This window comes from Ixodes scapularis, unplaced genomic scaffold (assembly GCF_016920785.2).
Source record: "Ixodes scapularis isolate PalLabHiFi unplaced genomic scaffold, ASM1692078v2 PGA_scaffold5__190_contigs__length_132052651, whole genome shotgun sequence".
NCBI classification, from domain to species: domain Eukaryota; kingdom Metazoa; phylum Arthropoda; class Arachnida; order Ixodida; family Ixodidae; genus Ixodes; species Ixodes scapularis.
The window spans coordinates 115,809,806-115,832,355 of NW_024609880.1; the positions used below are offsets into that span (position 1 = coordinate 115,809,806).

At 42.0% G+C, this 22,550-nt stretch overlaps 1 protein-coding gene across 1 annotated transcript; it reads left to right on the plus strand.

The window, feature by feature from the left end:
- Positions 1-13,784: 13,784 nt before the first annotated feature.
- LOC8040566 lies at positions 13,785-22,192 on the plus strand. The gene is made up of 5 exons (XM_029993452.2): positions 13,785-13,992; positions 14,108-14,259; positions 17,967-18,034; positions 19,852-19,932; positions 21,911-22,192. The coding sequence occupies exons 1-5, from the start codon at positions 13,885-13,887 to the stop codon at positions 22,030-22,032; spliced, it is 531 nt and encodes a 176-aa protein (XP_029849312.2). The 5' UTR covers positions 13,785-13,884; the 3' UTR covers positions 22,033-22,192.
- The last annotated feature ends 358 nt before the right edge of the window (positions 22,193-22,550 follow it).

Sequence of the window (22,550 nt, forward strand, 5' to 3'; positions counted from 1 at the left end):
TTCCAGCCCAACAACTAAAAAGGCATTAACTTTCCTTTAAAAGATTCAATCATGAAAAAAAAAATTGAACGACCTCCACGTGTAGGGAAGGTTATCCGGTGCAGCTCCTGCAGCTGATATCCTTAACTGCACGTCGAGGACCTTCATTTTTTTTCACACAAAGCGTTCATTTTATCGCACAAAGCGTTGCATTGAGATTACAGACATTTTACTTGAAACGCTGAATCTTCAATATTGCAATGTTTGAGACCTTGCTGATCTTCGGTATATTTATTACTCAATATATTATTTAAGCGACTTCGGTTATAAACACCGTCGGCTGCGGTTCTTATCGGACAAGTGTTTTGAGGGTTCGAACTCCCTTATTACAAAAGGTGAATAACTATTGTTTCGTGTGTGTAATAAGGTTTTTAACTCCATCGAATTAAAGATTATAGACATACTGTATGAATTATTGAGTTACTTTTTGGAAAATACAGGCGACAATAATATATTTTCCAGTTTAAAACTTCAATGAATGGCGCACGCATTTCTATCTACGTTCAGTTTATTAATGTTTACCAACAATTCTTTAATAACTTAATCTTATATCTACCGAGGACATTCATGCAAATATCTGCCAGCTTTTGGCTGCTTAATAAAACAGTTAAAATCTTTACCTTCGCTTTTGATTTACCCCACACATGTGAAAACGAGAGCCTCCAGCCCGCATCAAAACATGTTTTCTTTTTTCAAATGTAAAAAGGAGCACATTTTATGTTTTTTGTATTGCTGAAAAGAAATACACAGCTGTACAATGTCTGTTTCGAAGCAGCATTTGTTGCCAATATAAATACATCTCCTGATATTCCGTCCTTCAGCGCTAATTTACGGCCGCACGTGGCAGGACATTCAGTTTATTTTTGAATTGAAGTAGATCCCTTCAACCTAAAAAGCAAACCTAACTATCAGAAAAAAATGCATGAAAAGCAACGAATGGTATTTTTATGACTACGACCCATTCTTATTTTGCTCATGCAGGAATATCTGTATATTGGAGAGGCATTGACTGGTCAGACGCTATCCAGCGGCGCGCTTGTAAAGCTCTAGCTTGAAACGATGCTAAAGCATGGAAAATCGTTTCGGTCTCATTATGCGAAAATTTTTAAGATATAGAATTACTAATGATTGCTACAGCCATCATTATCTGCTCCCCTTGCTTCAAGCTGTGGAAACAAACGACTGCACTAACCTGAGAGGCCATCTAGCATTTAAGGTGCGCGAACTAATATTTCACCAAGGCTGTAGAAACAAACGACTGCACTAACCCGAAAGGCCATCTAGCATTTAACGTATGCGTACTAAACCTTTTCTGAACATACAAAATTGTGAGCATACATATTTCTCTAAAGCGTAGAATCAGTAAATGCATTTTGCCAGTGTCGGTAGGGTAATTATTGTGGGGTAACTATTGCTTTTATATTTTTATAGAGATTGCAGTCCACAAAAAATGCACATGTTGTACACTGCAGTTGAGACGCCTGAACTTGTGTGCACTTATAACCTTATAAAAATCAGCGAATAAAGCAGCACGAGTCCATAAGTGCCAACTTTACATACCAAATCAACGGTCCTCCTGTTGTGCAAGTACCCTGAATATTTGCTATTTTTACTTAGCTGCTGGTTCTGATGGTTTTCTTTGAACCTTTGTGAAATTATATCACAACGATATTGCACTCAAAGCATAAAATATCTTGAAAAGTTCCTTTATGCAACATTATCGCGAAGCTTCACGCAATGCATTTTGTGTTCTCACAACTTTTGTCGAGATAATGACGAAGGTAATTGCAAAACTGAAGCTTTTATATCAGAAATTTGTAAGAACTTGTTTCTACAAGATCGATGAAGAAGTGACTCCGAATCTGTGACGTCTTCTTAAATGAGATATGGTAATATAACCAAAATAGGAAAATAGCTTATAAAAATAATATACCAAAGCACAAAAAATAGTTGATAGCCACCTCCACATGACACTCCAGTACGTTATCCCTTTATATTCTCGCACTTGGCTTGACAAAATGCTAGGTATAGCCCAATACACAGAAAGAAATATATCCCATGAAATTCAGAGCAATGTGTTCACGCATGTAATTTTATAAAAGTATCTAAAAGCCACTGAAGAAATAAGATATTATATATAATACTGCACCCGCCTCCGTTTCCCCCGTCAATATTCCCCCTGAGGTGCTATGTTAATCTTCTCACTCCATCTCGGAGCACGTGGAGCGAAATCTCTCGCTGCAGAAGCCAGGAGTCCTGGTTTCAATACTCAGCCCTATTCGTTTCGATATTAATGAGCAACCTACAGGCGTGCGGTTGTGTATCTCTACGGCGTGGTGCATGTTAAAGACCCTAAACTAATGGTTATACCAAAATTGCTCAATTGCTCAACTACAAATGAGACTCTAAACTCCCGTTGGGGCTAATTTCCGGCAGTATATACATATACACATCAAAAGTACGCCTACAATTTCTAACTTTTCTCTCCTTTGTGAGCTGGGCATTGTATTGCGTAAATAAAATTACAAGTAAACTGGTTTATAGATGGCAATGCCCAAAACATTTTTTTTTGTCTGAAAATGTAGTGTCCTGAAAAGCGCAAAAATTGCATTGCAGAACCTACGGCTCCGGGTTTTAAGACAAATCCGATAAAATACGAAAAAGGCCACAGGTAACGTTCTCGTCAATTTGGTTATGTCCGGGAAACTATACTTATCAATGCCACGATGGCCAAAAAAGAAAGAAAAGGAAAATAATGTGTCCTACGTATAAACCTGATCAGCACAGGGTTAGTAGCTCTGAGGAGACCAGTTTCCGTTCAATTCTCGGTGTTTTGTCAAAATGGGGCTCACCGTTTATCTCATCAAGTTTTGTTCGGAACAACGTGTCAGTATAATTTTGTGTTTCAACGAAAGCCACTGTTTTAGTTTTTTTTTTATTAGCTTAGAACAAATAGCGAAAAACACTATCCGAATTTCACTAGAAATGAACTCGGAAAGCGCAGAATGCTAGGAGCCTTAATTGTCAAAGGGTTAGGCTTCATTGCCCGTAGAATCGGTTGTCACTTGGCTTATTTGGCCTCAATCGCAAGAAAATTCCAGAATAGGATTTCACTAGCGGTTGATCGGTTGTGCCTGGGCGATTTAGCCCACATTTCCCCACAAGCCTCATAAATAGGCTTCACTACCGGTTGTTTGGTTGACACGTGGTAATATCGGTTCATGTTTACCGCTAAGAGAATGATGTGGCGAACCAGAGAAAAAATCATAGAAATGGAAACTTTGAGAGTTGCTAACACCTTGGAGTATAAACTCATTAGTGAAAAATTAGGGCTTCTAAAATTTTCAATCTGGAACCAAGGAAGGCAAATCTCTGTGGTGCTGCTGTGATTTCTAGGTGAAAGTAAGAACTGAGGTTTCGAATATTCTATAGGCCCTGACAACACAAGCTTGCAAGAGGAAAAGAAGAAAAAATGTGATTTGTTTGTCTAAAGAAGTATCTATCACCAACAATTAAAAAAAAAACTGAAAAACGCTTGAACTCTTTAAGGGCTACTATGGTAGCTTATAAGCATAAGCTTAAGAGAATGTATACAAATAGTATAACCAATTTATATATGTTCGATGCTTTAACGTATATATGCACTGACACTGTACCTAATCAAAATATTCACTAACTTCAGACCTGGAAGGCGCGTATATTAGGCTTTTGAAAACCCTAAAAGTAAGCATGCGAGGTTAGCGCAAGGAAGTACCTACATCAACGCAGATGGAGAGAAAGTATCATAGGCTTTGGTAGTGCAATCAAATTTTGAAACCTGCACTATCAATTTCAACATCGAACAACAAGGTAAGATAGCAACTTAAATGCGTATCCCTGGTTATTCCAATAAATATTTCGTTCTTCATGACGCCTGGCGAATGAGGGTGACCAATCCGCATCATATATCATAATGTGCGACATGAGTTCGCATATCTGAAGGGTGACAAAATCTGCAGTAAAGAAAGCAAATGTATTTAGGCGTGCTAGCGATATTTTGATTCTTTCACAATTAGTTATGATGCCTCTATGCACATTTTGTGGGCTACAAGGTTAATCTTATACATATTGATTTTTTATATCTAGAAAACTAATAGGATACGATTAATTTCATGCCAGGAATAGTGGTAGGCCTGAAAGGCGGTCTGACTGATAATAATTCTCAATTTTTTTTTCTGAAAACGCAATTGTCAAAATTATTCAAATAAATCGAGGACTGCACACAGGCTCGGCATAAACCCTTTTAAAATTGAGTTAAGATACCGAGTATTGACCTCAAAAGTAATTTGAGTAAAGTACAAATCAATCAAATGAAAATTGATTGAGGATATTGCTAATTACTGTATAAAAGTAACGAATTACTTTTGAAGTTACTTTTAAATATTTTTTTCATGGTAACAAGAAAGTACATAGGTTTTGATTCGTTAGCGAAATGGTGCTCGTGAAATAGGAATCGGCTTGTTTTTCACAGATAGATGGCTCTGCTTCTGCGTGTCTAATTGTTTTTGTACTGTTTTCTTGTTTTTTTCGGTCATTGATGTACTGCGGATGTATCATTCCTACTTTGAGGTTTATCAGTGCCTTAGCTGGATTATTTAGACAATGTTCGCGTGTTTACAGTGTGGCGTAAAATACATCTAAAAATACCTGAAGTAAAGTACATATTAATGAGTTTACGTGCACCCAGTAAAGTAGTAAGTACACCGCTCGCAATGCACTTGAGGTAACGCACACTGAATACAATATATTTCAAGGTAATGCGCAACTACTTACAACACAATCTTTCATGATGCCTTTTCGTTCAATATACAGTGTTTTTTAACTGGTATGCATTGCTCGAGGGGTAATCGGAGGTGCATGAGTTTTTTACGGAAATGGCAGCGAATATTCTATAAAGTCACGTCGCCACAGAGTAGTTACTCTCCCTGACGAGCTATTTGACACAATCAACTTATAGGGCACTATTTGTGTCGATCTTATAGCCGCCGTTACTTCACTCAGAGAAATGACCAGATGACGTCTCGAAAGAGCGCGTTTCAACACGACGATACGCCATTCTTTGTTGTTTTTCGTTTTCATAATCCGGCATTGTACATTGAAGTCGGGAGCTTTACTTTCCTCGGAAAGTACCAGAAAAAAAAAATACTTCAGTAAAGTACAAGTACATGCTCAGGTAATCTAGTTCAGGTAAACTACAATTCCTAACAGTAGTACTTTAAGTAGCATCTTCTTAGAGTACTTCCCAACACTGCTTTTTTTATCTTTTATATGAAACGTTGGGGGAATTACTAAGGTTTCTCCAACTATCTTCGAATCTTTAAAAATATGCATATTCAGAGTTTTGAGACAAAAGGCAACGCAAAAATGCCCCCTTTGCGTTGCCCTTTAGCAGGAGGTCCTTCGAGTAAATCACCAACTACGTGAGCACCAAATGAGCTTCAGAGCGGGTACTGCATTTTGTTGCCTCCTTTCAGTAAGGATGCAGTGTGTACACATCATGCCGTGGGCGAATGCTTCACCGTTGGGGAGAAGCGGAGACCAGCCCTTTCTTCAGATGGGTCAAGTCTCCCTTAGCTTCGCGACACAAAGAAAGGCCAGTCTTCGGCGTTCCTTTGTAACCTCACATCGTGCGGATCGCGGACGGTTGACTGCACTTCGCGTGCACCTCAGTAATGTAGAAACGCGTGCGACGAACCGGTAAAAAAAACACAAAAGCATCGATGGCACATTTCCCGAAGTGAGTAAATTTGTTTACTAGTTTGAGGTAACTGTGAATACGTTTTCGCACTGTCTAGAAGCCACGCAGCCCACAGTTGCAGTCTTTAACATGGCGGCACGCACTCATTGATGATTTTTTAAATTTCGAGACACAAAGCGGTACGTCTATGCCTTGACACCTGTATGCAGTTACTCTGTGCGTTCGCCAATGTTCTCTAAGATAACGTTCAAGGCGCCTTGCTCCAGTGTCTTCATGCACACGTGTGAGGATCGGATGCCCCTTGGTGAGTTTACCTTCTCCCGCTTTTGTTTCTTGAGCTTCCGGAAACGCGTGACCTTCTCTTTGGCAATTGAGAGTACAGGATCGCTTCGACTTTCGGTCTGAGTGCCTCTACGAAACTTTGCGTGTTCGTTATAGAGCACAACTTTGTAGTTGTCAAGTTATACATGGATGTCTGGTGATTGAGCACGCCACCCACTTTATCACACGAGCTTTCCCCGTGCCCTGATGTGGAGAATGTCCACTCGGTGACGAAATTCCTTTTCTTGAATTCGTATACCTGGTGCCTGGTTTGAAGTGGCTTGGTACACCGTCTGAAATATGAACGAGTCGAATGAAAAAAATGCAATACTTCCTTCATTCGCCCTTTGACGACATTGAGCGCAAAGAGCGCATGGGACGAGTCATGGACAATGTCGTCGCTCACTCCGCCGAAGCTTAAAGTTCCCTGTTTGGTCGTAGCCACGCAGCTTAAAATGTAACAATGTCGCTCTTCCAGTGATGTCCTTGCACCACGCGCTGGATAACGACACTCCAGTTTTCAGCAAAATCAAAGTGCAAGATGACGGCACTTTGACTTCACACGCGCTTTCTCGAGTCATATGGCTCTTCGCTGGGCGCGTCTCGTGAAGAAGTGGAGAATGTATTTTTTTGTCCACTTTTGAAACTCGTTAAAAGAATTCCGGAAGATCTGTGTACAAGATTTGAATGGTGTGAGAATTTATCATTCAATCGTCATAGGCCGTAAAATGAGGAGTCACCATCGTTTACTTAGAACCGTTCTATACAGAAACAACTTTTGTCATGTTGCGAGGCCTTTTGATTTGTATATTCCTGTTACTCATTGTTTTGTAGTGTACTTATGTGGCTTCTCTCTTGTTTCAAGTTTTAAATTACAATGAATATTGCCACGCTCGTCGGCGAGGGACCGCGTGCGTGGCCGAGTGGTTATCGCGCTTGACTGTCGCGCGGAAAGCCTGGGTTCGATTCCGGTCAGTGGAATGCTCTTTTATTAATTCTTTCAACATTGCGTTCTCGGCAGTTCGAGAACATTCTCGTCTGATCGAGTACCGAATGTTCCAGTCACCAAACATTCTAGGCTGATTATTCCAGAAGCCAACGCGCGTACATAAGGGGCTCCGCTTGGCGATCTGCAGTCAGTTTCGCCCCAGCGTTCGACTCTGCTCTTTCGCCGACTTCGACGCCCGCGACGCTCTGCTGTTATCTTTTGGTTCCTTTTTATGTTTAGGCACAAGTTCGCCCTATTAAACGTTTAGTTGCTTCAGCTATTCGCCGCCTCATCACTTGTCCTTCGTGACATTTTGGTGGAGGTGCGGGGTATCGCTTTCTATGCCCGTGAAGCGTACACCTACGAAGACATCCCGGCCAAGTGAAGTGCTCAGCCCCGGAAGGCTACCCATCGCAGAAGACGCCAACGTCCGAGCAACCCGCCGTACCAAAGACCAACCTTCGGGACTCGGACCCTTGCCGCTGAAACCAGAGGAGACCGCGACGATGACCACTCCACCCGTCGTTGTCCTACCCGTCGCTCCTCGCACGCCCGCGTCCTTCCATGGTGAGCCTTATGAAGACATCGAGAACTGGCTTCAACAATACGAGCGGGTGGCCCAGCGCAACCGATGGACGGACGACCAGCGCCTGCAGAATCTTTACTTCGCGCTCGAAGGAACGGCCAGGCACTGGTTCGAGAATCACGAGACTTCGTTGATCTCATGAACCGCCTGCAAGAACGAGCTGAGACGAACATTCACCGACCAGTATCGACGGGAGAGGGCCGAGGACCTTCTTTGAGTGAGGACCCAGGGCGGAAACGAGACCATCACCAGTTTCGTCGAGGATGTCCTGCGCCTAGTCACTCGCGCCGACCCTCAAGCCACCGACGAAAAGAAGTTGGGGATCCTGATGCGAGGCGTAAGAGATGACATTTTTGGAGGCCTCGTCCGCAACCCGCCGGCCACCGTCGAAACGTTTGTAACAGAGGCGACCAACATTGAACAGGCCCTGCAAGCACGAGCCGCTCACTTCCATCGAGTTCCTGCCGTCTCAGTACCCACGCCGTCAAGCTGAGCCCTCAGCACCAATATTTCGGGGATCCGAGAAATTGTCCGGGACATCGTCCGTGAAGAACTGAAGAAGCTGATACCTGCCGCCGGGCGTGCAGCTTCACTCTCGATCACCGAGTTTGTTCGAGAAGAGGCCCAGCAAGCGCTCCAGCCAGACGTCATAGACCTCAGAACAAACCGGCTGACGCTACGAAAACCTGCTCCACCAGCGGAGGAACCGAAAGCGACGTCACCCGCGGTCCGAGTCCTCGCAAACCACGTAAACCTACCACCGCGGTCAAGTGTTCTCGTACTTGTCGGGATCGATGAAGCTTCCTGCGGCGAAGTTCTTCTCGAGGGAAGCTTCCAATTGCTCCTGGGAAGAGGAATGGGCGTCGAAGGGGAGTAGCTGAACTTCATGATGGGCGGACTGTGGCCCTTGTGACAAACTTCCGAAACGAAACGCAACACCTCACGAAAGGTGCAGCCGTGGGCCACGTCGAGGAACTCCGAAACCCCGCCGAAATCGCCGCGATTACTGACGAATCCTCGCCGCCTTAGCAAGACAGTACGTCGCCAGCGCAGCTCGACATTGACCCTAAGCCTCCGGGCCCGAAACGACGGCAGCTGATTAACCTCCTCGCCGAATACCGTGACTGCTTTGCGACGTCCTCGAAGGTGCGCCAGACCGCCGTTGCGAAGCATCGCATCGTTACCGAGGACGACGCGCGCCCTGTGCATCGATCGCCGTACAGAGTCTCCGCTAAGGAAAGGGAGGTGATCCAGCAGCAAGTTCAAGAGATGCTGAATGACGACATAATCCAACGTTCAAGCAGTCCGTGGGCCTCTCCAGTCGCGCTGGTTAAAAAGAAGCACGGAACTCATAGCTTCTGCGTGGACTACGGGCAGCTGAACGCGGTTACGAAGAAAGACGCCTACCCACTCCCCCGCATCGACGACACTCTAGACCGGCTGCACCATTCTCGATACTTTTCATCGATGGACCTGAAGAGCGGCTACTGGCAAATCGAGGTCGACGAACGGGACCGAGAGAAGACAGTCTTCGTCACGCCGGATGGACTGCACGAGTTCAAGGTGATGCCCTTCGGACTATGCACGGCGCCAGCAACTTTCCAGCGTGTCATAAACACCATACTGGCCGGGCTGAAGTGGCAGAGTTGTCTCGTCTACCTTGACGACGTCGTAGTATTTTCAGCTGACTTCGACGAGCATTTGCGACGACTCCGCGCGGCTCTCCATGCCATACAGACCGCCGGGCGCACCCTCAAGCCGTCAAAGTGCCGGTTTGCCTATGACGAACTGAAGTTCCTAGGCCACGCGGTTAGTAACGAAGGCTTCCGCCCAGACCCCGAGAAGACTCGCGCCGTCGCGGCATTTCCAGCGCCGAGAGACAAGAAGGCGGTGCGAAGATTTCTTCGGCTTTGCGTCTATTATCGACTTTTCATTCGAGATTTCGCAAGGATTTCCGCACCGCTCACAAACCTCACGAAGGACGCCGAGAAGTGCAAATGGGCGGACGAGCAGTAGCAGGCATTCGACGAGCTGAAACGACGACTCCAGACTCCCCCTGTGCTTGGCCATTTCGATCAGGATGAAGAAACAGAAATTCACACGGACGCAAGTAACGCGGGACTGAGCGCAGTACTGGTCCAAGTGCAAGAAGGCATCGAGCGAGTCATCACCTACGCTAGTCGGACACTGTCCAAGGCGGAAAAAAATTACTCTACGGCAGAGAAAGAATGCCTTGCGGTCGTCTGGGCAATCACGAAGTTGTGTCCGTACTTGTACGGAAGCCCGTTCCGCGTGGTGACGGACCACCACTCGCTTTGCTGGCTTGCGAACCTCAAGGACCCGTCAGGACGCCTCGCTCGATGGAGTCTCCGACTACTAGAGTTCAATATGGCTGCGGTCTACAAGTCAGGCCGCAAGCACAGCGACGCCGACTGCTTGTCTCGAGCGCCCGTCGGAACACCTTCCGGTAGCAGCGACGACGACGAAGACGAGAGCTTCCTAGGCGCAGTGACCACCGACGACCTGACACGACGTCAGCGAGACGATCCTTAGCTGCGCGCATTAATTGAGCACCTCGAAGGGCGCGGGAATACTGTGCCCCGGGTTTTTTCACGAGTTTTGCCGACCTTCGCCATTCGACAAGGTGTACTCTACAAAGAGAACTACGGAGACACCAACTCGCCGTGGCTGCTGGTAATTCCGACCGACCTTCGAGAGGAGACCTTTCAAGCATGTCAAGTCGACCCCACGTCCGGACACCTTGGGTAGAGCCGAACACTGGCCCGTATTCGTGAAAAGTATTACTGGCCCAACCTCTCCAAAACCGCCCACCTCTACACCCGATCTTGCCACGAGTGCCAGCGACGCAAGAAACCACCGACGAAGCCGGCAGGTCTCCTGCAGCCAATTGCTCCACCAAATGCACCGTTCCAGCAGATCGGAATGGATCTGCTTGGCCCTTTTCCGCCGTCAACCCTGGGAAACCGGTGGATAATCGTCGCCACAGATTATCTCACATGGTACGCCGAAACGAAAGCCCTTCCTGCAGGGACTGCTGTGGAAATCGCCAAGTTCTTTATCGAGTCCATCGTTCTCCGGCACGGCGCTCCCGAAGTTCTGATCTCAGACCGTGGATCATCGTTCATGTCCCAGCTGACGCAAGAAATCCTTCGTCTCAGCCACACCAGCCATCGGCGCACAACGGCGTACCACCCTCAGACCAACGGGCTGACGGAGAGACTCAACAAGACCATAGCCGACATGATCTCCATGTACGTCGACGTGGAGCACAAGACATGGGACGAGGTGTTGCCGTACGTCACATTTGCCTACAACACGGCTGTGCAAGAGACCACCGGGGTGACACCCTTCCAAGTGGTTCATGGTCGCAAAGTAACAACAATGCTGGACGCTATGTTGCCCCACGAACAGGCTGTCGACGGAAGCGACGACGCCCGGGTGGTTGCCCAACGGGCCGAAGTAGTCCGCCAGCTCGCCAGACACCGTATTCAAGCCCAACAACGTGTTGACACTGGCCGCTACAACCTTCGTCGTCGGGACGTCCACTTCCAGCCCGGAGACAGGGTGTGGGTGTGGACAACGATCCGCCGTCGTGGTCTCAGCGAGAAACTCCTAAAGCGCTACTTCGGATCCTACAAAGTACTTCGTCGACTCGGGGACGTGAACTACGAGGTGATGCCCGACGGAACACGGACTTCATCACGCCGCCCTCCACGACCGGAGGTCGTCCACGTCGTGCGCCTCAAGCCGTACTACGCGCGATAAGACTGCGAACTGTGATCTTGTGCAACACTTGATAGGATTCTGTTTTGCCAGCTTCCGTACTTTCACATTCTTTTATTTGTCTTGCTCTATTTGGTTGCCTTTTACGTGGCATCGAGACGATGCCTTTTTAAAGGGGGGAGTAATGCCACGCTCGGTCGGCGAGCGACCGCGTGCGTGGCCGAGTGGTTCTCGCGCGTGACTGTCGCGCGGAAAGCCTGGGTTCGATTCCTGTCAGTGGAATGCTCTTTTATTCATTTTTTCAACATTGCGTTCTCGGCAGTTCGAGAACATCTCGTCTGATCGAGTTCCGAATGTTCCAGTCGCCGAACATTCTAGGCCGATTATTCCAGAAGTCAACGCGCGTACATAAGGGGCTCCTCCGCGTGGCGATCTGCGGTCAGTTTCGCCCCAGCGTTCGACTCTGCTCTTTCGCCGACTTCGACGCCCGCGACGCTCTGCTGTTATTTTTTGGTTCCTTTTTATGTTTGGGCACAAGTTCGCCCTATTAAACGTTTAGTTCTTTCGGCTATTCGCCACCTCATCAGTTATCCTTCGTGACAATATCACAAGTTCACCTACTTTACGTTTCCTTTTGAAAAAGTAAACAAAAATAAAAACACATTTCCGAAAACGTAGAGGCTCACAATGCCGGTAAGGTTGATGTATTTCAGTCAAATGAGCACACTTCTCATGCGATTGAGGCTCCCATAAGAGACATACAACCAAAATATTACATTTGTAGACTGTTTCTCCTTGTGGTTGACTATTATATCTAAAAAGTTTAAAGAATAAAAATTTAGAAAAATGGGGTTTTTGAGGAAATCGATTTCAAACTTTCATCATTTGTTATTTTTCACAAAGTTTACGAGAAGGTAGTGGAGCAACTAGCAAACAGATCCTAATGACATTATTAATATATCCATAATGGGCTTGCTTTGAGCTTTCTACAGAGCTAAATAAAGAAAATTTACTTTAAGTACAGACAAAGTAAGGAACTGTCAAATGTTGACCAAAAAGCGACCTGAGTTTGACATTTGTTTTAGAAAACAATAAAATTCCTAAAAATATTCGAAAACATCAAGATATCTTTGTAGTACCCATTAGGTTAGCGAAAGAAGTTAAAAAGGTGGATGAAAACAACTAGCGTCAGCAGAGGGTGCCAAACACGCGACCTGCGACGGCAGGCCAAAATACCAGTTCCTGCCTCTGCGGCTTCGACGTTTCGTAGCTCGAGAACGAAAACTCTGGGTGACATGCAGTTTTCACCCTTCTTCATTTGAGAAATGCTCCCAAAACATACATTTTACGTCAAATTTAAAAGTTAGGCCTTTTTAGGCTGCCCTATTTGAGATAAAATCATAATTTTTGGTGTATTTTGTACGTTAACATTCAAGTAAATTAGATGTTCCAGTGGACGCGTGGATGCGTATTTTCGAAACGCAATTTCAGTTCTTAAGAAATCACTGCTGAAATATACACCATAAAGGAGACATTTAATACTTTAATGGCCTCACACAACGTAATCCGTATATTTTTCTAGCATTTTTATTTAAACCACTAAGTGCACTTTAATATTTGAAGCATAGCCGTTATTTGGGTACATTTCTACAGCGTTATAATACAGCAACTTTGGTGTGAAACACCGTTAATATTGGTACTTCTTTGTCATTTTCGTTTTGACAAATCCACTCACCTATTTTTACCGTAAATTGCTGAATGCTGCTCCTTCGCCTAGTGAAGTTGATAATCAGTAAAATCGTAGTTCGTAATTAGGATACTCTCAGAATATTGAAGTGACACTTGAAAGAACAAAGGTGGCAGTAAACATTTGCGAGGATAGAAAGTTCAATATTGGGTGTGCGCTCTTTTAGTTTGGTTAAGTATATTTTTTTTCTAGCAGTGATTCTTTCAAAGCTTATTCAAATATATTGTCAAACATTATCTAGATTTTTTTGTTCAGTAGTACACAGCTAAGCTTGATTTGCGACCTGAAGGGCGAAAAATATGTGGAAACGACGGCCTCCATCCCGCCTAAAATGTATCTTTTTGCGAACTTAGAAAAATATCGTTTAATAAGTACTGCGAAGGACATGAGCTCCCGCTGTTGCAGCGGATGTCCTCCACTGCAGGCGACACATCCAATCTAGTACTTTTCACTAACATCTGCCATAAACCAAAAATAAGTTTTTCGCAATTGACTTCATGGAAACTGGCCGGAAGAAAAAGATAAGCATGCGCGCAAAACATACGAAGGTTATTGACTGATACTGAGCAGAGCTATATTTTTGCCGTTAAAGAGCCTATAAATGCTCTGCATTGACCGTTTGGACTCCAGACAGCTGCACGCTTGAACCGTTGCAGCGTGAAAAAGACCGCTGATCGAAGTGCTATTTGTTCTTGGTCTCGTTGAGCTAAAATTGATAAAACATGGCCCTAACAACGTTCGTCGCAACAGTTGTTATATCTTCCTTTCTTTTTATCGGGGCTCAAGAAACGAATGACTGCACTGACCCGAGAGGCCGGTTAGCATGGAAGGTAAGAATATGCTTCCTTCTTTTTCTGCGAACTGATGTAATTCCTTTGCCTGGGAAAGTAGCCAGCGGATTTGACCAGTGTATGTGGCCTAACTATTGCTATTAAATTTTTCTAGGCACTACAGTCCACAGATAAAGGACACATGCTCTACACCAACTTTAATGCGTCTGTCATTGTGTGCACTTACGTAACGAAGAATAGTGAAGACAGCAGTACGATGTCCGTACATGCAAACTTCATATACCAAATCAACGACCTTCCTGTCGTGTAAGTACCTCAGATGTTTTATGTTATCACTTAGATATAGTTTCTAAGTACTGTGATTGAATATTTGTGAGATCACTTCATTAGAGTTTCCTGTTCGAAGTAATTGCTTATAAAAGGTTTTGAAAAAAAAAACATAGTAGATACTAGGGCCTCATAGAGAAAATATCGAGTATTCATGATATTTACCACGGAAGGATGGTTCATGAAACTACACCAAGATTCAATAGATAGGTGTCCCGAGCTTGGAAAATAAATTTATTTGGCACCGCATTGCTTGCTGATGTCTTTTTGCGGAGTTTTCTTGTATTTGGCCGTTCATGTCTCAGCCAGACAACCCGAATTTATGGTGGCGGTTTTTTTTTTGTACACACAATATTTCGTACATAAACATTTACTTCGGCCTTGAATCGCCAACTCTATTTAAAAAGGAAGTGAAGGCGTTGTTGTTTTTTTTAAGAGAAACACTCTAAAACTTTATTTCGCCTTCTGGATTGTGAATATCAAAATAGTATTTCAGACTGACGCGCCAAATAGCCACAACAGCACTTTCAAAATAGCGCTGAAGCCCTTCCTCCCTGTCGCGTTCGTTACGAGGAGGAAATCATGATGTATTATCCAGAGATCTCAACATTTCCCTGCTTTCCATAAGCCTTATCCGAGCAGCCAAAAGAGCTCCAAGCGTTCCCACACAAGCGGCAGGCGCAAGGCCGCTGAAACTTCCGGATATTACGTCATACCCAGCAGTGGTTTTTTTCCATTTTGCTCGCGTCTATAGCTACGTGCGGATCGAATGTTCGTGATATACGAAATCACAGGACAAACAAGCTAGAATTCGCCCCTAACTTGTTTTTTTTTTAAGACACTTTTCAGTTTCACTTTAAGGAAAGATCATTATTAAAAATATATAAAAATGCAACATGAAAACAAAATCTTTAATAATGTTTCCTCAAACAAAAACGCTAGGCAAATGAGTGGACGGGATCGCACTGCCTGAACAAGTTGGCGTTTATCGCGGCGCCCATTGCGGAGCTTATCTCGGCGCCTATTGCGCTTTTCGGGCGATAGGCGTCCCGAGCAAGTCAGAGTTTGTGTTTAATCACAGAGATTGGACACGCAAAGCTCTTGTTCAATCTATTCGCCGCATTTGAATATTGTCCCCAGATCCAGTCGTCCATGACTATTAGCCAACCCTGTGAATACATCTTAAGGTTTTGACGGGGAATACAAAAAAGTATGGTATATATAAAATTCTATCATTAAACTTACTGTGCAAAGTCCTATATTGCCGAAACTTCGGGATACTTGGTGTGAAAAGCAAGGTGACGTTTCAAGGAAATTTATTCAATATCTCTGCACTATAGGTAGTGTAGACAGGTACTCTCGAAGAACCAACAGTAAACCGCGCTACAAGCCAAGTTCCACAATATTTTTGTTTATATGATCTAGCTAGTTATGAGATCATAACAATGGTTAAAACAATGCCAAAGGATGCGGCGCTTTTGAACGATGGTGTATCGGTCAAAATTATTAAGCACAATATCTATACTCGTAGTAAACCTCTAGAAAAATATTTAACCGTGCAGTTTATAGCGGTACTTTCCCCCCTGCTAAACGTAGCAAGAGTTTAACCAAGATACGAAAATGAAGACGAAATCAACTGTCCAAATTCCGACCAATTTCGGTATTAAGCAGTACTAACACTATATTTGACAAGGTAATACCAAGTGTAGTTCCTTTTTTAAGCCGAAATAGCATTATAGCAGGAGAGAACCACAGCTTTCAAAAATACAAATCAACTGGTACAGCAACCTTAGATGTAAGCCAATTCATCAACTCGCCCATAAACAACAATCAAATAGCAGTTGGTATCTTTTTATATAAAAAACTTCTGATTCCACTAATCAAGAAATATTAGTTGGAAAATTAGAAAAAAAACAATGCGGGATCTATGGTTTCTCTTTGGATTTTTTAGGAGGTTTTTATCATCCCAATTTCAGCTAGCTCATATCGGGGATCAGTACTCTACCAGTTTTTGGGATCTATACAAACGATTCGCCTAAAGCTATGAGCAGATTACATGCAATAATGTACTCAGATGACACAATATTATTTGTATATGGAAACTCTTGGCATGTATTGAAAGCAGAAATTAACCAGGAACTTCGATTGATAACAGGTTCATACAAAATAAGGCATCATTAAGCCAACAAAAAACAATGTGGTGTTCAATTCTCCATGCAAAATCATGCCAAAAGATGCACAAAACAAATACATTTCAAACATAAGTCAATTCAAAAAGTAGAAAATATCAAATATTTAGGGGAGACTGATTTTGCTTTCAACTGAAAACCACAGATTCGAACAATATGTAAAAATGCGATATTACATTTACACCTTAGTTAGCACAAGGCAGTATTTTGATTTGAAAACGTTAAGGTCAATTTACTACAGCATTTTTCATAGTAGTCTATGATATATTGTTTAGAATTTTAGATATTTACGTATCAAACTTATTTACAACCAAGAATCAAGCTTCAGAAACGAGCATTGCGAATATCATAATATTTGTTATAACGCTAATTCAGCTCTTTATTTAAAAAGAACACACCGAACAACGCCACTTAATATGTACAGACAATAAAACAGTAATTCAAGTACGTGATATTTTAGTCAAAAATGCACGACTCGCATCATTTGTATTTATACAATCGAGTTGAATCGTGAGAAACGTTGCAGTAAACAATTTTAATACTCCACGCAATAGCAATGCATATGCAAAACGGTTAATGCTGTATGTGGGTACAAAACTTTGGAACTCATAATGCCCAAACAGTGAGGAAACGAAATCATTTATACTCAAGCTAATAAAAAACACGGCTTAGAAATGTTCATAAAAGTGAATATAATAGCTTGAATTTCATTTGTTCGGCACAAGGGTGCCTGCGAGGATATAGGTACGGATTCATAACAAGCTAAATAGGCTACGGGTGCAGATGTGACTGCGGAATTTTCAATGTTTTAGTGAAGCTGAATAAAGACTGATTGTCTGGTCGATTTCTTGTCAGTATACGTGAAAATCCGGTCGCAGAAAAAGCCGCGAAATTTCCCCCTCGTCTCGTTGTTTTTCTTAAATAATTTATCTCGCCTCATGCGCTTCATTGTCTCACATAAAGGTGTGTGAGAGTGCATTGTTATGCTGACGAAATAAAAATACACTTTAATAAGCTTGTTTGAAGAAACGTAGTAAATTTTGAGACTTTATAAATAAACAGGACATGTGCTTGATTTTTTTAAATAATCATAATGCATACCAAGTAGCGACCCATTTTTACTAAATGGTACGTAAGCTCAAATATAACTGTCGTCACCATTCTAAGCATATATACACTAATTAGTTTTGCTCCTGTCACCAATTTTTCATGAACAAATATTTTTTAATATATTTCTTGAGGACCCAAAGTTTTTTCTTGCACGATTCAAGAATAAATCACCCAGTAATTTTCTTCCACGATGTTTGCTGCGATCGGACAGACTGATGATTCAAGCTGGCTCTTTTAAAATACATCTATACTGATAAAGCTTAGCTATTTTCTAGCTATAATGGTTTAAATCATATTGATTTGACTTATATAAAATAAATTCAATATATACGAGTAAGTTCGATTTATATATTTAAAAAAATAATGGTTTTTCTTTTTTTATTTCAGCTACAATGATCCCGTTACCACGAAAGTTGAAAACTGCGAGGGCCTCATAGCTGTATATAATGAGACAAGTGAGTGATATAGTATTGCGCCATACTTTCCCCATTTTACAGGGACTCATATTTGAATATACTTCTTGACTTCTAATCGACAGGAAACTTTAAGGTTATAAAATAATATTGATAACTAATGAGACGAAAACAATATTAGGCAAGAAAAAATTCAGAGGAAATTTTTCTTTCAGCGGAATAGCATCATCAGTAAAACAGTATGCGCACTTTGGAAAAAGAATGTAACAGAATAAAAGCTAATGAATTCGATTACGTGTCAACACAATTCAGTATCAAGTGTATCCTTGAAAGTAAAACCAACTGTTTCCTTCGATATGTGCAAGTTGATGCCAGGTTTAATTTTTATAAAGATGTAGTCATGAAACAGAAGGTTAGCACAATGATATTGGGAAATAGTTAGAGTAAATCGTTCTAAGATATTTGAATCACCAATTACTAAATTTGCATTGCTGCCCGTATGCGCTGTCAAAAAATCTAATCGATGAGTTGTAATATTCACACTTGGCACGATTATACACTTTGTTTGATTTTAGATCAAGAATATTTTTTTTAAGATACATTAATATTGTATGTGCCGGTGAGTTATACGGTCAAAGGAACACTATATAGGTCGACAATCTTGACAATATGTGAGATCATTAGTTAAAATTTCGGAATTATATTTTTGATTACTCAATAGCAACATATATGTTTTCAATTAGATACTTGATGAACAGCATCGAAAACCACTAAATCAGTCAATTTGCGAAGAACTAAGAAGCACGTGGGAAACGAGGGGGGGGGGGGGGAGCAGCAACTTTACCATTTCCGTAGTAGACGTAAAGCAAGCAGGTGGAAAATGCGGATGGTAATTCAAGCAACAGCGCATCCCTATTGCGAGCTTTGAGCCGGCTGCAAGAGTGAGAATTTCGGGGTACCCCTGCGCTTCTCGCGTGCTTTAATTTGTTCGAATATAGACGGATTTAGTGGTTTCCGACAATACTCATCCAGTTTCTCATTGATATCATATGTGTATTTTCACGAATAAAAACTCTAAACATTTCGTTTAATTCGGCAACCTATCGCGAACATTAGCAGCCTCTGCAGGGTGGTAGTTTTTATTCTAAACTAATTTTTAAAAAATGTGTCTTTCTATTACGTAGACGCCATTATTACTACATGTTTGTTGAGCTCGGCAGATATTCGAGGGACAAAAACCGTCAGTCTGGTACGTAATTAACTAAACTTCGTTAATAAACGTTCCAATAATTGGTTTTATGGGTCAAGTTGAAATTGTAATTTTGAAGACAGCCGCCCTGAAAGGCTGAACCAAGTAACACATAAAGAAAAATAAAGCAGCTGGCTTGGTGGTGTGTGTTCACAATTTCTCCCATGTCCATCCTCCGATTCCGGAACTGAAAGTTCCAAGTGCGCCGGAAGATATGACAACGTGACGGTTGTTGAAGTGACGTACGGTTTCGCGACGTACAAATCGTTATTATCTCATATCGGCACTGCGGCAGTCAAGGTGTGACTCGTGGTATGCAAACTAGCTCAGCACCTTTCTGATTGAAACCATATCCTTATTTTCACTAATTAAAATTTGAAATATTCATTTCAGTTAATTATACGACTCATGGCGGAAATTAGCAGCCTCCATAATGTCCCCCTCGCCGTATAACTCACCTGCACAAACCGCACTAGTGTATCTTTTACAGATATTTTGTAATGAATATGTTCGAAATAGAATCAAATTCCCTGTACATATGCTCGCAAAAACCTTAAATGCAATCATGCCTAGTTTTCGGTGTTTTAACGAAATGTTTACATCACCTCAGGTGGAGAGAAGGTATCACAGTCCGTGATTTTGTACTCAAATTTTGACACCTGCACCATCTTCTTTAACATAGAACAACAAGGTAAGAAACCAGCTGAGAGGCTGATTCATTCGACTCCAATAATAATCTCCCCTTATATCTCAACACACCCGAGATCAAAGAGGGGTAATGAATCCATGTCAAGTAATAAATCCGTCATGAGTTTCCTGACCCCAACGAAAAAAGGCAATGGGAACTTTGGGCATTCACTCAATAAACAAAGCTAACTGACTGTATTTTGTTGCGTTCGCAGTATTTCGATTTTTTTCTGAGTTCTGAAAAAAAGTTAGCAAGCCCTTATATGACCCATTTTGAAAAAGACTACTGTGTAGTGCCAAAAGAGAAAGAAACTGAAAATGCATTGGTTTCATCTCAGAAATTTACAATTTTAAAGAGTAACTGAGCCACTCTCTGCGATAGCATATTTGTGGTCATAACTCAATGTACCTGCTCTAAGAATCCTAAAAACAAAGATTGCGTTCGTTCGCCACCGAGTTTTCAATTATAAACAGTATACAAAGATTGACACCAGATGGAACCATCGGACCAGAAAGGCAGAGCCCTGCCATTCATCGTGCAACGGTGCCATCTGGTGCCACCGATAGTTACTAGGTAATCAATCTTTTGATATCAATTCTAGTAGCAACATCGTCCAGGCATGAATGTAATATTTGTTTATTTAGGATCCTCATAACCCATAGAGTGAGCTATAACCGTAGACTATCGCAGAGAGGGTACGTAATTAGTGTCTCTATAAGGGCTTCTAGACAATCACGATATATTATACACTTAGTGTAACAACCAAAGAGTCAACTATTTTAAACTGAATTTCGCCATGTCCTTTTAAAAAAAGTTATTTCGTTTTCACGAATAATTACAAAAAATACAAGTGGAAGCAAAGATTTAAATACGCGAAATAGTAAAACATGTAGGGACGAAGACAGACAGTACATTTAATGCAGCTGGAAACCGATATCGGTCGCTCTATTTCTTCGTGTTTTTCAAATCATGCTTACTAACCCGCTCTAAGTTTGCTTTCGCAAGCATAGAATGCCGACTATGTGGCATCTGTCAGGCAATGTATGTGCAACGCCATCTCCACACATTGTACAGATCTGTGTCACTTTCATTGGCAATAATGAATATATGATGTCAGGATGGTTTTTAGATGTTGACTTGTGGAATAATATTCAGATGGGTCATATAATGTTTAATAATGTGTGTTTTTTATATAACATACGAGCAAAACGCAGTGCTTCTATTCGTTTTTTCATAGGATAAGGTGCATATCTTTGCGAAACTTTTCAGATTTGAAAGATTATCTCTGGTATAAAAATACTGCATTCATTTTTTGACGCAATAATATAAATAAAGCAAATAACGTAAACCAGTTGTCACAGCATTGATCAATCTAGGATATCTGCTGCTTCTATACTGTTACTTTCTTTGATATAATGTTTTAGCAAAAGTGCGTATATAAATAAACGATACACCAGTTACCTGCAAGAAACATATTTCTGCTGACTGCACGGTAATCTGGAAGATGATACAAAGGCAAAAATGAACAAAACAGCTGATCAGATCATGATAATGTCTATATTCTAAACAGCAGATAAAAGAGGCGTTCAACACTGATATTGTGGTGTAAATAGATGTTTCTGTAATTCACCTACCTCACTTGGTCGTAAAGTTTTACGAAGTAAAGCCTAATTTATGTACATATATACCTCTCATTTTAATGCGTACGATTTAAGCCAGAGATGTGAGTCTGTTAGGCCAGCATATAATTGAGAAATATACCATATAATGGCCGGTGGGCATTTAAAAATCACAAGTAGCTTTCAGAAAAGTCACTCTTTAGGAATGTTCTCCTATAAAATAGCTAGGGGACGAGCTTCCTGTCTTAAGGGTGATGGAGCACTAAGTCGATAGATTTGAGAAAAGGGTGCTTTTCTTAGATCCGCTTCCGAATTTTAGTAAAATTTACTCTCTATAATCTCTCCTGTTTTCATTTTTCCAGAATGCCAGCTGTGGGCGTACGAAAACCCTACGAATGATGTTATCCAAGAATGCCTTGAGACTTACAAGACGTTCTGCGAAGGAGAAATTTACGAGGTCTACAACGCAACGTGCCTGACGTGAAGTCCACGTTATAAAATATATTGGTACCCAATATAATTTTTTGTATAGTTTCTGTCTATATACCGAACAATAGGTGACAAACATACCACCATTCTTGTGTATACCTGACTTCAAACCAGACACCTCCACACCTTAAAATCACTTTCTTGCTAATTAATAAAATACATTCCTCGAAACACTTTACTGGCAGTTGAAAACGATGGCCTCCTGGTATTAGGTTTTAGAAGATTTCGTACGAAAGAAGAACTGGCCGTCATGCGGTTCCATATAGCCTATAAAAGTTCCAAGATCAAATGGGAACTTATCTTCCACTTCTTCAGTACTAGACTAAAATAGACTTCTTTCAATCCCTCGTTTCCCTGATTGGGCTATTTTATCTTGCTTTGAAAAAATATCTCAGATTTTTTTTGCGAAAACTGTATATATTGCTTTGAAGGAATTTTCCTGGTTTTATTAGTTTTGTAATGAAGTCGACATGAGAGAGGGGCTGGTCGTAAAGGCATCATAGCTATGTCGGG